Source organism: Myxine glutinosa, chromosome 2 (genome assembly GCF_964187855.1).
Source record: "Myxine glutinosa chromosome 2, kmMyxGlut1.1, whole genome shotgun sequence".
Classification (NCBI taxonomy): domain Eukaryota; kingdom Metazoa; phylum Chordata; class Myxini; order Myxiniformes; family Myxinidae; genus Myxine; species Myxine glutinosa.
The window spans coordinates 101,297,925-101,316,614 of record NC_136262.1 but is presented as its reverse complement, the minus strand read 5'-3'; the positions used below and the strand labels follow the sequence as shown (position 1 = coordinate 101,316,614).

The window sequence follows — 18,690 nt, the reverse complement described above, 5'->3', positions numbered from 1 at the left end:
TCAATCATTCTACTGTCCGGAAGCTCATATCCAAGTAGAGAAGATTCCAAACAACTGCCAACTTGTTCAGGCCAGGCCGCCCCAGCAAGTTCAGCCCGAGAGCAGACCGCAAGATGCTGAAAGAAGTCTCTGAGAACCCCAGAATGGCATCATGGGACGTACAGGTAGCTCTTGCCACTGTTGATGTCAAAGTGCACGAGTCTACCATTAGAAAGAGGCTGCACAAATTTGATCTACATGGGAGGTGTGCCAGAAGGAAATCTTTGCTGTCCAGGAAGAACATCAGGGCAAGACTAAAGTTTGCCAATGAACACCTCGGCAAAGACCAGCACTTCTGGAACAATGTGCTCTGGACAGATGAGTCAAAGGTAGAGCTATTTGGCCACAGTACCAGAAGACAGGTTTGGCGAAAACAAAAAAGACAGCATTTGACCACAAGAACCTGATAACAACTGTAAAGCATGGTGGTGGAAATATTATGGTTTGGGGCCTGCTTTGTTGCATCAGGGCCTGAGCAGCTCACCATCATAGAATCCACTATGATTCTTCATTGTACCAGAGAGTGCTTGAGGATAATGTGTGGCCATCTGTCAGAAAGTTGAAGCTCAACCGAAGGTGGACCTTGTAACATGACAATGACCCTAAACATACCAGTAAATCCACCAAGGAATGGCTGAAAATAAAGAAATGGAGGGTTCTGGAATGGCCAAGTCAAAGCCCGGATCTAAATCCCATCGAGATGTTGTGGGGGGATTTGAAACGAGCTGTGCATGCAAGAAACCCCTCAAACATCACACAGCTGAAAGAATTCTGCATGGAGGAGTGGGCAAAAATTTCTCCCAGTCGATGTCAGAGACAGGTAGACAGGTATAAGAAACGCCTAATTGAGGTTGTTTCTGCCAAAGGGGGCAATACCACCTATTAGAGCCAAGGGTGTACTTACTTTTTCCACATGCGAAATTTGCATTCATGTTTATTTAAATTATACAATGGACTACAAAATGTAAATGTTTCATGATATTTGTTATATTATATCATCTTTAGCTATCAATATTGTTGAAATGAAGATCAAATAGCTGTATGTTGAAATATGTTGAAAAAGTCAAAACTTTACATGGGGTGTACTTACTTTTTCACGTGACTGTACATACCTGTATCAAGTTTGACTTAGATCCCTTCAGCCATTATTAAGTTACCACGGTAACGAAAACCTATCAGGGATGGAAGGACGGAGGGACGCACTGACGAACGGCCAACCCGAAAACATAATGCCTCTGGCGAATTCATCGGCAGAGGAATAAAAAAAAAAGTATCCAAATACATTTAAACCACAAAAAAATAGACACATTTAACCACAGAAAAATTCCTCAAACACATTTAAACCACAAGAAAATTCATCAAACATTTGAAACATTTCACTCAAGCAGCCATCAAACCACTAGATTGGTCTCCCATTTCAACTGCATCTGACATCAACTCATCCTGGGATTTCTTCCAAAGAAATTTGCTCTCTCTCTCATGCACATATTTTTCTCATCTCGTCTTCAGTTGTCATACTTCCTCCCGTCCATGGTACACTGAATCTTGGAGTGAGGCAGTTGCCCTGAAACAACTTGCCTTTGTCTCCTGAAAGGCAAATCCAACTGAAAGCAATCTCCATTCCTTTCACAGAGCTCAGAACAAGTGTGTGTCTACAAGTGTGGAGAGCCAGGAAACTATATCTCTCTACTCTCAAGACTGAACTGTCAAACCTGTCTCCCTCCTCCAAATCCTGGTGGCATCTGTTGATATCTGTTTCTGGTGTTTGTTTCCCCTCCATCCCCTCCCCTACCTCAAACGGCTACACAGCTGACTCCGAACGTGAAAAAGCTGAATGCCTCAACTCTGTGTTTGCCTCAAAATCTTGTGTCTCAAACCCATATCTCTCTGTACCCACCGTACCCAGTGGTACCCAACTGCTCCTGGACTTTGTGTCTTACACTCCCGACAAGGTGGAGAAGTTTCTGTCAAATCTCGACTCTGATTCTGCAACGGGACCAGACGGCAACAGCCCACGGGTACTAAAATCCAAATCCTACTCTGCTGCTCCATCACACCCTCTCTCTGCTCTCTTCGCCCTCTCTTTTGATCAAGGTCATCTACCATCTCCTTGGAAATCAGTCAACATTACCGCTTTACATAAAAAGGTGCAAAAAGAGATCCTTGCAACTACAGACCAATCTGCCTGCTCCCAATAATCAGCAAAGTCATGGAATCCATCATCGCTTCTGACATTAAATCCTTCCTCTTCTCCAATGGCTTGATCTCGGTTCATCAATTTCGATTCAGACCAGGTCACTCAAATCTGGACATGCTGCTTCTGCTGTCTCAACAATGGATGGAGGTCCTCACACCAGACAGGAAATCAGAGCTGTCTCCCTTGACATATCACGTGCCTTCGATACGGTCTGGCACCCCGCTTTGCTCACCAAACTCTCCTCTTATGGTATCCATGGACATCTCCATGCATGGCTCGCATACTTCCTCTCCTGTAGGAGTCAACATGTGGCTCTAAATGGAATTGAACAAACTCCTTTTGAACTGTGAACTATGAACAAACTTTTGTCTTGTTTGTAAACTGTGAAAAATGTGAAATGTGAACTGGAATTGAACTGTTAACAAACTCCCTCACTCTCTTCAATCCCACTCCTCCCTCCAGGTCTTTAAAGCAGCTGTTCACCACCATCTCTTATCTTCCCCCATCCAAAACCTTGATCTTTTCTACCCCCGTTAATTCACCCCAGATCAACTTTTTTGAAATACCGACTTCTTTCCTGGAAGTCCTAGCAGTGTCCATGTGTTTTATACCTCTCCCACCCCCCTGCCCCCTTTCCCATTCCTCCTCCCACCCCCCCCCCCCCCCAAGCCCTTTCCCTTCCACAGATCACCCGATGTCCCTGTTCTCTGCTGTTGTACTTGTGTGCTTCCCTCTCTCCCCATCTTGTCTCCCGCTCCCTTTATTATATGTTTTATGTGTCCGTTTGTTTTTTTGTAATTTATGTTAGGTCTTACACAAGCCTCGATCTTGTATACAAAAAAAAACAAAAACACTTCTCTCATTTCCCCTTCCTGTTCAGGCTGGAGTTCCTTAGGGTAGTGTTCTGGGCTCTGTGCTTTTTCAAATCTTCATCAATGATCTCTCTGACTCTCTGGAAAATCCTATCAATCTTTTTGCTGATTACTCCATCCTCTGCTGCTCCATATCTCAACCCTCAGATTGACAGGCAGCAGCTTTCTCACTCTCTGCAGACCTGGACAAAATCAACAACAGGTCCAACAAGTGGAACATGTCTTTCAATCCTGACAAATCTCACACTCTCACCTCGTTTCTCTGAAAAGACCGTCTGGAAAACCCTCCCATGTGCTTTCTCAACAATCCTCTCGAAGAAGTTCTGTCACTCAAGCTTTTGGTCTCACTATCAGCCATGATCTTTCCTGGGAAAACCACATTTCCAAGCTAGCCTCCAAAGCCAGTCGCCGACTGGGCATCCTCTGTTGTGCGAAGTCTTGGCAGTTCTGAGCTCCTCGCCACATGCAAAGCTTTTATCCGCAGTTTGATGGAATACTGCTCTCCCCTCTGGGCTGGTGCTCCTGCCTCACACATAGCTCGGCTTCACGCTGTAGACATCAAGGCTTTTAAGATCATTGGTATCTCCCGAGATGAAGCAGATTCTAAGGGCCTTTCACTCTCTCACCGCAGGCAGGATGATGGTCTTTCTGTCTTCTACCGACTCCTCTCCGGCCTTGCTCTCCCTGCTCAATCTGTGCTCTGTCCCCCAAATATTCCTGAAGGACTCACAAGATCTGTCAGCACCCCTCTTCTGATGAAACTGCCAAAAATCAAGACTCTGCTCACCTTCACTCTTTCATTCCTCTTTTTTCCTGCATCTGGAACAAACTCCCACACTCTCTTCAATCCCACTCCTCCCTCCCGGTCTTCAAAACAGATGTTCACCACCGTCTCATATCTTCCCCCATCCTAAACCTTGACCTTTCTACCCCTGTTAATCCACCCGAAACACACCTCCTTCAAATTCGCTGTTTTCTTTCCTGAAAGTCCTTGTCGTGTCCATCTTGTTCATCCTGTGTACCCTGCCTCAGCCCTCTCTCTTCCACAGATCTCCTCATGACCCAGTTGCCCACTGTTGTTGTGCTTCCCTTTCTCTCCCCTTCTTGTCTCCCACTCCCTTTATTATATGTCCTATGTGTTCGCTATTACATAAGCCTCACACCTGGCTCGGCTTCACGCTGTTGAATCCAAAGCTTTCAAAATCATTGGAATCTCCCGCGATGAAGCTATCTCTGAGGGCCTTTCACTCACTCACCGCAGGCAGGTAGGTGGTCTTTCTGTCTTCTACCGACTCCTCTCCGGCCTTGCTCCCACAGCTCTCTCTGTGCTCTGTCCCCCAAATATTCCTACAGGTCGCACAAGATCTGCCAGCAACCCTCTGATGGTTAAACTGCCGAAATCTCGGCTCTCTGCTCACCTTCACTCTTTCATTCCTCTTTTCTCCCGCCTGTGGAACAAAATCCCACACTCCCTTCAATCCCTCTCCTCCCTCCAGGTCTTTAAAACAGCTGTTCACCACCATCTCTTATCTTCCCCCATCCATAACCTTGATCTTTTCTACCCCCACTAATTCACCCCAGATCCACCTTGTTTGAAATTCCAACTTATTTCCTGGAAATCCTGGCAGTGTCCATATGTTTATACCTCTCCCACCCCCCCCCCCCCCCCCTTCACATGCCTCCCCCCCTTCACATGCCTCCCCCCCTTCACATGCCTCCCCCCCAAAGCCCTCTCCCTCCCACAGATCTCTCGATGTCTCCATGTCTCTCGGTCCCTGCTCTCAAATGTTGTGTTTGTGTCCTTCCCCCTCTCTCCCCATCTTGTCTACCGCTCCCGATGTTATTTGTTTTATGTGTCTGTTTGTCTTTCTGTGTGATTAATGTTCGCTCTTTCACGAGCCTCGATCTTGTATACAAAAAAAAAAAAAAAAAAAAAAAAAAAGCCTTGGCTAAGTATTTTAAAAAAACAAACACAAAATTTTTTATTCAAACAGGCATTTAAACAACAGGAAAAGATTAATCAAACACATTATAAAACACTGGCAGGAGTACCTGGCATTGCCAGGAAGGAGGCAGGAGAGGGAGGGGTGAGGAAGGGAGTGGTGGGAGTGGAAGGGGGAGGGTTGTGAGCAGTGAGGGGAGAGGGAGGGGAAATATATATTACATATACATCTTTGGGGTGGGGGGGATGGCTTTGACAGACCCCTCCGTTTTGGGGGAGGGGAATGAGAAGGAGAAAAATGTACCTGTGCAAAGAGTGCTTTAACCTCAGTGTTGTCCAGGTAAAAAAAAGGAAATTGTAATACCCTCTAACCTCAGTGTTGCCCAGGTAAAAAAGAAAATTGTAATAACCTCTGCCACCAACACCAGGTGGTGCTACACAGTACACATTTACATAGAGAATTTACACCCATCCCTGGGTCCCCACACCCTCGCATGAGGCCGCAGCCACATAGCCCATGTTACCCCCCAGACAAAGTTGTATTTGTATTTGTACCCTGAGTAAAGTATATCAGCGTTTATAGCTGTAGTACCCGACGTTGCTCAAGCAAAAAAGATACATGAAAATATTTGAAATGAGAAATATACAGTGCGTATCAAAAAAAAGGTAATCCGAATTCAAGGGGTTAATATGCAAAGGTTATTTAGTTTGACAATTTACATGTGGTTTACCAATTATGAGGAGATCCTCAGTTTTACATTGATGCAATTCATGCATCATTGCTGTCACACATGACCGAGTACATGTTCATTGAAAATGACAAGTTCAAATCGCATTTTTACAAGTTTGGCTAATCGGTGCAAGACAGTTTTAAATGGACGCATTACTTGTCGACTGCCACGTTGATTTTGTAAAATTGTTAAGCTGGTCTGGTAATCGTCGGTTGCGTCATCCTTTGTTTAAGATGGGTATTTAAGATGGGCCTACAGTGTATGGGTTTAGAGACAGTCTGAGTCATTGAAAAGATGGTTCAACTTACGACTGAACAGCGGACCTTCGTGGTTACAACCTTTCACCAAACTGGAAGTTTGCAGCGAACTCGTGATGCGTTCAGGGAACGTTTCCCAGAACGGGGGCCTCCAGCAGCCAAAACCATCTGAGCGAATGTTAGAAAATACCAAGAGCATGGCACTAGCCTCAACCCGCAACAAGGAGAATTCTGGTAGGAGGCGCACTGGGCGATCGGAAATGAACATTGCAGCAGTAAGGCAGCAAGTTTTGGAGCATCCTAGGGATACCAGTGCAAGAGGAAATGGGATGGGATTGCCTTCGGCAACATTCCACCGAATCACAAGACTGGACCTCCACCAACATCCATATCGGATTCACATCCGGCATCAACTTACGCCAGGGGATTTTGCCAGGAGGCTGGTGCTTGCCAGATGGTTGATAGCACGTTGCGAAGCAGATGTCAATTTCCTGCGGTATCTCGTTATCGGCGACGAAGCTGCTTTCGCCATGGACGGCAAGGTCAATACCCATAATGTTCTTGAATATGCACCGACAGGACAATCCCCGGAATTTAATTTTGACACCAACATGAATCGACAAAAGTGGACTGTTTGGTTGGGACTTTGTGGAAGTGGTCAGGTGATTGGACCATTTTTCTTTCAAAGGAATGTCAATGGTAACAGGTATCTGCAGATGATCTGGCTGGAGGAGAACTTTGAGCGACAGGTTCGTGGTGTCTTCAGATATCTCTGGTGGGCCCAAGACGGCGCCCCAGCACATCGTCTTATCGCTGTCCGAGATCGACTGAGGGAACTCTTTGGAGACCGAGTCATCGCCCTCAACCATGCAGTGGAATGGCCGCCAAAATCTCGTGACCTCACACCATGTGATTATTTCCTTTGGGGACATTTAAAAAACAAGGTGTTCGTAACTCCTCCCCGTGATCTTGACGAATTGCAGGGCCGTATTCGACATGAAGTGGATGCTTTGCGCAATGACCCGGCTTTGGTGAGACGAGCAGTTCAGGGCATGCTCCGCCGCTGTGAGCTTTGTGTTCAACATGTCCACCATGGGGAGGTGGACATGTTGAAGGTGTGGTGCATAAAGGCCAATCATTCCTGAGAAAAGTTCACATCTGACATTCATTTTGCACCAATTATCCTGACTTGCATCGATTAGCCAAACTTGTAAAAATGCAATTTGAACTTGTCATTTTCAATGAACATGTACTCGTTCATGTGTGACAGCAATGATGCATGGAAGGTATCAATGGAAAGCTGAGGATCTCCTCTTAATTAGTAAACCACATGTAAATTGTCAAAATTAATAACCTTTGCATATTAACCCCTTGAATTCGGATTACCTTTTTTTTGATACGCACTGTATAATGGAAAAGCAATTACATTCAAATCAGAATCCATCACAAATGTCAAATCATAATTTCACCTTTTTGTTGAATATATGCTGGCGAATGTGCCGTTCATCACGTTTCTGAGTTAAGTATGATGCCGTTCAGGAAGAATAAGAAGCCTTCCTACCAACTTCGGACACTTCCGGAATTGTTTGATATACTTGTGTTCAAAAGTTTGCGAATTGTTTTGTATTTATTTATGGGAATGTGTACTTGTATATAATTATAACTGTCATCAATCAAAAAGGCTAAGGCATGATAGAGCGATTTTAAAAATCCCCCAAAACGAACTATTTTTTTCAATTTTTTTTGGCCTAAAACACTCCCAGGCACTCACTGATGAACCTCTGAAAGTTTGACGAAGATCCGTTCAACCATCTCTGAGAAAAATGGCGACACACAGACAGACCAACGACTCTCTTATAGTATAGATTTAACCTTTTGAGAACCACAAGCATCTTGAAAGTAATTTTCAGATACAAGTCCAATTTTAGAATTAGTTTGGCTATAATCATCACGAATATTCATTGAAATTTAAGAGTATGTGTGATGAAAAATGCAAGGTTTCTAATCAAGAAGTCCTGGAGGTGGGGTTGCTATCTTTATAAAAAAAAACTCTCTTCCTCACTCGCCCTGCACTGCCCTCTCTCCACCTCACCCCCAGGAATACCTTTGGCTACGGCTTCCCCTTCGCTCCCACCTTTTGTTCATATGTGTGTTGTACCGTCCACCAAACAGTGATGACTCCATCTACATCTCGCAGTCTGATAATATGGACCAACTTCTATCTACCCATCCCAACTCTCTCTTCCTCATATGTGGTGATTTAAATTGTCACCATGCCAGTTGGCTGGGTGTGGGTACCTCTCTCACCAGCCATGGCTCTTCAGCAAAGGACTTCTGTGACTCACTGGGACTGACACAATCTGTCAATTTCCCAACCTGGATCTCAGTCAACGGATCTTCTCTTCTGGACTTGGTCATGACTAACTTCCCTGAAAATGTCTGCTGCTCTTCTTCTGCTCCAATCGGCTCATCTGATCATGTGCTTGTTAAAGTGGACATCTCTCTGACCATTCTCAGAGAGCCTCCTCAGCGTCGACGAGTCTGGCATTTCACTCAGGCCAACTGGCACGGTCTTCAAGCAGCCATCAATCATCTGGACTGGCCTCCCATCTCGACCACCTCTGACATCAACTCATCCTAGGAATTCTTCCAAAGTATGGGTTTCTCTCATCTCCTCTTCCTGTTCAGGCTGGAGTTCCCCAAGGCAGTGTTCTGGGCCCCGTGCTTTTTCTGGTCTTCATCAATGATCTCTCTGACTCTCTTGAAAATCCTCTCTATCTCTTTGCTGATGACTCCACTCTCTGCCGCTCCATTCCTCTTCCCTCAGATCGGCAGTCTGCAGCCTCCTCACTCTCTGAAGACTTGGACAAAATCACAGACTGGTCAAACAAGTGGAACATGTCTTTCAATCCTGACAAATCTCACACTCTTACTATGTCTCTCTGAAAGGATCGACTGGACAACCCTCCCATCTACTTTCTCAACAATCCTCTCCAAGAAGTTCTGTCGCTCAAGCTTTTGGGTCTCACTATCTGCCATGATCTTTCTTGGGAAAACCACATTTCCAAGCTGGCCTCCAAAGCCAGTCGCCGACTGGGCATCCTCCGTCGTGCGAAGTCCTTCCTCGGCACACCTGAGCTCCTCACCACATACAAGGCTTTCATCCGCAGCTCAATGGAATACTGTTCTCCCCTATGGGCCGGTGCTCCTGCCTCACACCTAGCTCGGCTTCACGCTGTTGAAACCAAAGCTTTCAGAATTATTGGAATCTCCCGCGATGAAGCTATCTCTGAGGGCCTTTCACTCACTCACCGCAGGCAGGTAGGTGGTCTTTCTGTCTTCAACCGACTCCTCTCCGGCCTTGCACCCCCAGCTCTCTCTGTGCTCTGTCCCCCAAATATTCCTACAGGTCGCACAAGATCTGCCAGCAACCCTCTGATGGTTAAACTGCCGAAATCTCGGCTCTCTGCTCACCTTCACTCTTTCATTCCTCTTTTCTCCCGCCTCTGGAACAAACTCCCTCACTCCCTTCAATCCCACTCCTCCCTCCAGGTCTTTAAAACAGCTGTTCACCACCATCTCTTATCTTCCCCCATCCAAAACCTTGATCTTTTCTACCCCCGCTAATTCACCCCAGATCCACCTTGTTTGAAATTCCAACTTCTTTCCTGGAAGTCCTGGCAGTGTCCATATGTTTTATACCTCTCCCACCGCCCCCTTCCCATGCCCCCCCCCCCCCAAAGCCCTCGCCCTCTCTCAGATCTCTCGATGTCTCCATGTCTCTCGGTCCCTGCTCTCAAATGTTGTGTTTGTGTCCTTCCCCCTCTCTCCCCATCTTGTCTACCGCTCCCGATGTTATATGTTTTATGTGTCGGTTTGTCTTTCTGTGTGATTAATGTTCGCTCTTTCACGAGCCTCGATCTTGTATACAAAAAACAAACAAAAAAAAAAAGTAAATTGCTCTCTCTCATGCACAGATTTATCCCATCTTGTCTTCAGTTGTCATACCCTTCCTCCCATCCATGGTACATGGAATCTTGTGGTGAGGCTATTGCCCAGAAACAACTTGCTTTCGTCTCCTGGAAAGCAAATCCAACGGAAGGAAATCTCATTTCCTTTCACAAAGCCCAAAACAAGTGTGCGTCCACCCTCAGGAGAGCCAGGAAACAATATCTCTTCGTTCTCAGGACCGAACTCTCTTATCTGTCTCCCTCTTCCAAATCCTGGTGGCATCTGGTCAAATCTGTTTCTGGTGTTTGTTCCCCCTCCATCCCCTCCCTCACCTCAAATGGCTACACGGCTGACTCCACACGTGAAAAAGCTGAATGCCTCAACTCTGTGTTTGCCTCTAAATTTTGTGTCCCAAACCCATCCCTCTCTGTACCCACCATACCCAGTCGTACCCAGCTGCTCCTGGACTCTGTGTCCTTTCCTCCTGACAAGGTGGAAAAGTTTCTGTCAACCCTCGACTCTGATTCTGCAACTGGACCTGACGGCATCAGCCCACGGGTCCTAAAATCCTGTTCTTCCGCTCTTTCACTCCCTCTCTCTGTTCTCTTCACCCTCTCTTTTGCTCAAGGTCATCTGCCATCTGCTTGGAAATCTGCCAACATCACCGCTTTGCACAAAAAAGGTGCAAAAACAGATCCCAGCAACTACAGACCAATCAGCCTTCTCCCAATAATCAGCAAAGTCATGGAATCCATCATTGCTTCAGATATGAAATCTTTCCTCTTCTCCAATGGCTTGATCTCTGATCATCAATTTGCTTTCAGACCTGGTCACTCTACTCTGGACATGCTGCTTCTGCTTTCTCAACAATGGATGGAGGTCCTCAATGCCAAACAGGAAATTAGACCTGTCTCCCTTGACATATCAGGTGCCTTCGATACGGTCTGGCACCCCGCTCTGCTCACCAAACTCTCCTCTTTTGGTGTCCATGGAAATATCCACGCATGGCTGGCGGACTTCCTCTCTAGTCATAGTCAACGTCTGGCCCTGAATGGGTTTCTCTCATCTCCTCTTCCTATTCAGGCTGGAGTTCCCCAAGGCAGTGTTCTGGGCCCTGTGCTTTTTCTGGTCTTCATCAATGATCTCTCTGACTCTCTTGAAAATCCTCTCTATTCTTTGCTGATGACTCTACTCTCTGTCGCTCCATTCTTCATCCCTCAGATCGGCAGTCTGCAGCCTCCTCACTCTCTGCAGACCTGGACAAAATCACAGACTGGGCAAACAAGTGGAACATGCCTTTCAATCCTGACAAATCTCACACTCTTACGATGTCTCTCCGAAAAGACCGACTGGACAACCCTCCCATCTACTTTCTGAATAATCCTCTCCAAGAAGTTCTGTCAGTCAAGCTTTTGGGTCTCACTATCTGCCATGATCTTTCCTGGGAAAACCACATTTCAAATCTGGCCTCCAAAGCCAGTCGCCGACTGGGCATCCTCCGTCGTGCGAAATCCTTCCTTGGCACACCTGAGCTCCTCACCACATACAAGGCTTTCATCCGCAGCTCAATGGAATACTGCTCTCCCCTCTGGGCTGGTGCTCCTGCCTCACACCTAGCTCGTCTTCACGCTGTTGAAACCGAAGCGTTCAGACTTCAGAATCATTGGAATCTCCCGCGATGAAGCTAACTCCAAGGGCCTCTCACTCACTCACCACAGGCAGGTTGGTGGTCTTTCCGTTTTCTACCGACTCCTCTCTGGCCTTGCCCCCCCCCAGCTATCTCTGGGCTCTGTCCCCCAAATACTTCTACAGGTCGCACAAGATCTGCCTGCAACCCTCTTATGGTTAAACTGCCAAAATCAAGACTCTCTGCTCACTTTCACTCCTTCATTCCTCTTTTCTCCCGCCTCTGGAACAAGCTCCCTCACTCTCTTCAATCCCACTCCACCCTCCAGGTCTTTAAAACAGCTGTTTACCACCATCTCTTATCTTCCCCCATCCAAAACCTTGATCTTTTCTACCCCCGCTAATTTCACCCCAATTCCACTTTTTTGAAATACCAACTTCTGTCCTGGAAGTCCTTGGTGTCCTTGTGTTTTATACTTCTCCCACCCCCCCCCCCTTCCCACGCCTCCTCCCCCCAAGCCCTCTCCCTCCCACACATCTCCCTGCTCTCAAATGTTGTGTTTGTGTGCTTCCCGTTCTCTCCCCATCTTGTCTTCTGCTCCCCCTTTTTATATATTTTGTTTGTCTGGTTGATTTGTCTGTGAAGTAAATGTTAGCTCTTTCACGAGCCTCGATTCAGTATACAAAAAATAAAAATAAAAAAAATGATGGAAGCGACAAAAGCTCTTATCAAGTGTTAGCTCCAATATTTGCCAATGCACAAACAAAGTAATCTAAAATTTCAGGGAAAATATCAGAGATACACCATTTTAAAGTTTGGGGAGATAGGTCTCCTTTGGTCCTAAGAGGGTTAAACCAAACGAATTCAACAAATGCCTGCATGAGAGATTGAACAAACACTTAAAACACAACGTTATCAACAAGCACATTTCAACCATTGCAAATTCACCCAACACATATAATGAATGATAAACAGTGGTAAGCAGAGATGTAGTGCTGCCAGAGCGCACTGGAAGGCTGCTCCGGCACCTCAATTCATCCAAGGTGGAGCTTAGCTCTCCAAAAGTTTTTAAAAATTAATCATTGTCGATTATTCATTTTCAACCTAAAATTGTCAACATTAATTACTTACCCACTTTGGGCTGAGAGGATGGCTTAAAGGTACGTACACTCACCTCTAAGCGGTCTAGACTGGGTTTGAATCCAAACCAGCTATAAACTTTCATCCCGGTGTTTCACATACAGGGTGATTCAACAATATGTATGCTGGCCCTCGGATGAACGTTAAACTGGGCATTCTATCTGCTGGCATTAGTAGGTGGACGCTAAATATCCCATAGTGTCTCTTATAAAGTGTAGGCGAGCTATCGATGGCACCGTGTACAAATTCCAGATCCCTGTTCCAACCACTAAGTTGAGTGTCGTCTGGCCAACCGGTTCGTGAAAGACTTGGGCAAAAGAACTCCCTCCGGCCAACCCCACAATAATGTGGGAATCATTGTGGCCGATAAAGAAGAAGAAGATATAACTATTTTATTTACACGAGGTTTAGGTTCATGGAAGAGCTAGGACACAGAACACATCAGTACACAACATAACAAAGGGAACAGCAAAAGAATGGGGAAACGACAATGGCAGGGCAGCAGAAGAAGGTAGAAGGACACGCACAAACAAGGGATGCAGGTAACGATGAGGGGCAGGGGAGAATGCAAGAGGGGACAAGATGGATACATAAGCAAAATTTTGAGAGGGGTGGGGTGATTTAACGGGTGTAGAAAAGATCATGACTTTGGATGGGGGATGACCTGAGATGGTGGTGAACAGCTGTCTTGAAGACTCGGAGGGAAATAATTGGATTGAAGGGTGCGTGGAAGGCAGTGCCACAGGTGGGAAAATAGAAAAATAAATGAGTGCAGGTGAGCAGTGGTTCTGGATTTAGGCAGATTTACAAGGAGGGGAGGGGGGGGGGGGGCTTCTGGTGGACTTCTTCGATGTTTATTTACCCACTTATTCGATGCTATCATGCATTATTCTTCACTAGGGCGTGCCCGTACGTGCGTGCCTGTGCGTGCCCGTTAACATCCAGAGAGGCTGTGTATAGGCCAATCCCCCCCCTCTATTTACATGAAATGGTTTGGTCCATTCGCAAAGCCAAAGCGAACGGCTTGCGAGTACGGTGACAATCCCCCCCCCCCCCCCCCCCTCTATTTACATGAAATGGTTTGGTCCATTCGCAAAGCCAAAGCGAACGGCTTGCGAGTACGGTGACCATACCTTGGGAACCACTTGTCCGATTAATTTCAAACCTTGAAAAGGCACATCCTCAGGTCCCCAGCAATATATCTGGCAAGTTTCAATTAGATCGGACCCGTGGTTGTCGAGAAACAGCGGTCACAGACAAACACACACACACACACACACACACACACACAGACACACACACATACACACAGAGATTACTGGAATTATAGATAGATGACGATTAAAAATAGCTTATTTGGCTGCTATGTTGGTATGCATATTTAAAAGTGCAAGAGAAAAGGTTTTAAAAGCAAATTAATGTACTATAACCAAACAATTTTAATTCTTCGAATGAAATAATTGTTTTTCAGAACAAAAATATACGTGCAGTGATGCAAATAAAATATCCCACAATGCAGTGCATTTTAAAGATAGCGAGACCCAGCAATGAAGGTTGGTCTTGTGTCAGTGTAAAACAAAAAATATATACAACATCGTTCTTTTGTAAAGAAAGTAAAACATATCCTGCACAGTTGTGTGGTCAGAGAAAAAAAGGAGACATATCCTTGGATAGGCCACAAAGATGGAAAACTCAGGTGTAATGTTTGTGCATAAATTGATAACATCACTCTTTATGTCCAAGGTATTGAGACTTCCAAATGAATGTCATTTGTACCAAGTGTCTTACAATGTATCCAAAAGAGTGCACGTTTAAAATCTCAGAGAAAGAACATTTTGGAACACAAAAAAAAGCTCACATCACTTCACAACATTTTGCTGAAAAAGCCAACAAACAGACTCTTGGGACAAAAAAAGTCATTTTGAGTACCGTACTCAAATGGTTAGTATTATGTTCAAACTTGATGTGACGGTAGGTCTGGCGATGACGTCACAGCTGACAAATTTTTGCAGGGCTACATCTGGTACCTCAGAATTTAGCACAACCCCATTGGTGGTAAGAACCCTTTGCGTTGTGAGGTCCTCAGTAAATTATCTACAAGAGGAGGAGGTCTTTGGTGAATCCCTATACACGACAAGGCAGTCCATAAACCCCCCTGCGCAAGGCAATCGAGAAACCATGTGTACATGGTAAGGTCTTTGGTGTAAGAGCAATTTTTCCATCCACCACATTAAAAATTCATTCAATGATTTGTACTGTTTACCTTTGTGACCAATCTTGCACAGAATGAGATGGAGCAGGATGAGGCCCTCAGAGCAAGGACTCTCTTGACTTAACTTAATCAAAGTCTGCAGTAGCACAGCAGAACCACCTTTCAGCACCAGGTGTCTTGCTCGCAAATTGCTACCTGAAAAACAAACACAACATGCTCGTTCAAGAAATGTTGCAAGTTCACCGGTTCCTTTACTCTCGAGTTAACACAGTAGTCTCAGCAAACAAAATGCACAAAAATGGTTTTCAAGAACTCCAGGAAAAGTGTAGTACCAGGCGCTGTGAGGAGATCCTGCACTATGTTCAAGACACCTTCAATCACTTGGTTGTCTTTAGTATTCTGGAACGGTTTGACAATCACTGTCATTGTTGAGAAACATGGAATAGATCTGGATGCACAGATGATACATGTAGTAAATCTACTCTACCACAGACAACCAACAATTAGTGCTAATATCTACTCCACCAATTTGAAACAACTAAAAAAAGAGCATACTTGGCCTCAGGAGACATTTCATTCATGGTCCAAGAACATCCTCAATCCAATAACACTGCTGTGGCACACAGGCATTTTTATTTTTCATATCATATTCGCAATTACCTCTGATTGTACCAGCACCTGCTTGCTAACAAAGCATACGACCATATTCCATAGCACACTCTACCTATACAACACCACGTGAACCCAGAAAGCTCATGCCGGAAGTACATTCGCAGGATTTTTTTGCATAACCACTCATGTACATCCATATAACATTACATCACACCAGTTGCCTGGAAAAGAAAAAAAAACCCCAATGATGATGGCATAGCTTTATCCCAATACCTTATACAATCCACACTTTGGCACATGGTTGGATATGAGCTGCGAATCAGATAGAAAACAAAAATAATGATTGCATGCTGGACACAGAGTAGGAGCTTGAGGAAGTTCATTGTTCAAGAAAGAAATGTTGCTCGAGGATATATCTGCTCTTTTTTCGTTTTAAATAATTGCCATTGAGCTTAGCACTAATCGTTGGTTGGTTGTGCCATACTAATCCAAAGAACATAAATTAAACGTGTGTATGTGTGTAAATATAAACAGTTGTGGCCAAGAATATTGGCACTCTTGCAGTTTTTCAACTAATGCACCATTTCTTCCAGAAAATTGTTGAAATAAAAAAATATTTTGGTATCCACATATGTATTTCTTTGGTTTGCAGTGGAACAAAACAAAAAAAGCTGAAAAAATTATTAAATCTTGGCTTACTCCACACAGAAATCCTAAAATGACCTGGACAATATCATTGGCAACTTTAAGAAGTTGTTAGAAATAATTAGATTTCAACCAGCAGATGATTATCCTTTACTTTGGAATTGAACTCACCTGTGGTGAGTTGCACTGAAATATAAAAATCACTCATTCAACCTGAGAGAAAAGGAGTCATTCTGCTGTTTTGTGTCACAATGTGTACCACAATGAGCATGGAGAAAAGAAAAAAACCCAGAGAATTGTCTCAGGAGCTCAGACACAGGAATGTAGCCAAGCATGGACAATATCAAGGCTACAAGTCCATCTCCAGATACCTTGATGTTCCTGTGTTCACCATACGCAATGTTATCAAGAAGTTTAACGCCCATGGCACTCTACCCAACCTCCCTGGACGTGACCGCAAAAGAAAACTTGATCGAAGATTACAGCGAAGGATTGTTTGAATGGTGGAGAAAGCATCTCAATCGACTGTCAAACAGATTCAAGCTGACCTTCAGACACAAGGTACGACAGATTCAACTCGCACCATCCGTCACCAACTCAATGAAAGGGGGTTCCATGGTAGGATACCCAGGAAGACCCCACTGCTGATAAAGCCCGACTGGAGATTTACAAAACACACCTAAACAAATCAAAATCCTTCTGGGAGAATGTCCTGTGGATAGATGAGACCAAATTACAGCTTTTTGAGAAAACACATCATCTCAATGTTTACAGCAAAACAAAATGAAGCCTTCAAAGAAAAGAACACCTTCCCAACAGTCAAACATGGAGGAGTTTGTGATGTTTTGGGATTGCTGTGCTGCCTCTGGCACTGGGTGCCTTGCATGTGTGCATAGCATCATGAAAACAGGAGATTACTAACGCATTTTGGAGCACAATGTTGAACCTAGTGTCAGAAAGCTGGGTCTCCGTCAATGGTCATGTGTCTTGCAACAGGACAATGACCCTAAACACACTTCAAAAAGCACTCAGAAATGATTCAAAACAAAACACTGGACTGTTCTGAAGTGGTCAGCAATGACTCCATATCTAAATCCCATTGCACACCTGTGGGGAGATCTGAAAACAGCAGTTGGGAGAACGCACCCTTAAAATCTGGGAGAAGTGGAGCAGTTTGCACAAGAAGAATGAGCCAAACTGCCAGTATATATACCGAATATGAGATGTTTATTTATATATATGTACTCTTGGGAACCTTTAATACAGCAGAATATTTTTTGTAGGCTTCCCCTACAAAGGGGAAGGCTTGTAGGCTTCCCTTCCCCTTCCCCTTCCTACCTTCCTTCCTCCATCTGTGCCTCGACACAATCCTGTCTCTGTAATGTATAAATGTATAAATCTGCGATGGCCCTATAGCCAGATATCTTTCTTAGGACATACCCTGACTGTGTGCCATATGCCATGCTTGTATCATCAAAGGCACAATTCCTGCACCTATCTGCCATACTATAAAAGAGACAACCGATTTCATAAATAATGCGGATGGTGACACGCAAAGTGAATGACAATAAAATAAAGCGAAATGACTGAACTACATGCTTAAACTGGCAATAACAATTCTTCATTATCTTAATGCTAATGGTGTAGGTGTTGGAGAGAAATTTCAGTGTTAAAGTGGAATATATATAACGTTTCCCACAATGACAGGACTTCATCAACTACATTCCTTTTGATTAGAGAACCTATTTGAGCCATCACAAAACCCATAAATACAATTACAAAGATGGGATCATTTTTTAATCACTGCAAACGAAAAAGTGTACTTTGGGAACTCCAAACCCACTTGTAGGGTCGACAGGATCACGTCCATACCACTGGATCCTCGCTTGGACATTTCCTTCCTGGCTTGTTCTGAAAGATAACATCCATAAACATCTAAAAAGAAAAGCCACTTTTCTTTGCAAAAACATTTTTAAATAGACAAAGATGCCTGAATAAAATGGCTATTCAAAGTATGCTAATATCACCCAGAAACATGAACATTAATCCATTTTGAAGGTGTCAACACAACCTGAAATGGTGGTGGTATGTGGAAGGTTAATTACAGCAGGATACCTGTGCAGTGTGCACATAATCAATAATTGCACTAATAAGCAAAATTATCCAAAAACTGTAAATATAAACAAAATGGATATTCCGATTCATTAGTGGCCTCTGCTTATCATAAATGAGGTCAAGTTTGATTGGTACTTTATAAACACAGGAATGTGATAATAAAAACACCAAGCATTGCAATATCAATAAATAAATATTTACGATATTTCTTGACAAAGGTGCAAACTGTGATGGAGCCCCACAAGACAACACAAGACGTGCACTTAACTTATCTCTACGGTCATAAGAATGAGAGAATAAAAGGATGGATCAAGAAAAGAGAAATGACTCATAAATAACAAAGATACCTT

The 18,690-nt window shown here is 44.4% G+C and overlaps 1 protein-coding gene across 1 annotated transcript in view; it reads right to left on the bottom strand.

Moving 5' to 3' along the window:
• The window catches only part of AGTPBP1 (ATP/GTP binding carboxypeptidase 1), a 131,707-nt gene that overhangs the window by 101,233 nt on the left and 11,784 nt on the right, over positions 1–18,690 (bottom strand). Inside the window, exons 3-5 of the mRNA XM_078772616.1 lie at positions 18,069–18,136; positions 15,301–15,367; positions 15,020–15,163 (exon numbers count right to left, since the gene is read on the bottom strand). Coding sequence (XP_078628742.1) covers positions 15,020–15,163; positions 15,301–15,367; positions 18,069–18,136 — 279 coding nt within the window. The remainder of the gene's footprint in view (positions 1–15,019; positions 15,164–15,300; positions 15,368–18,068; positions 18,137–18,690) is intronic.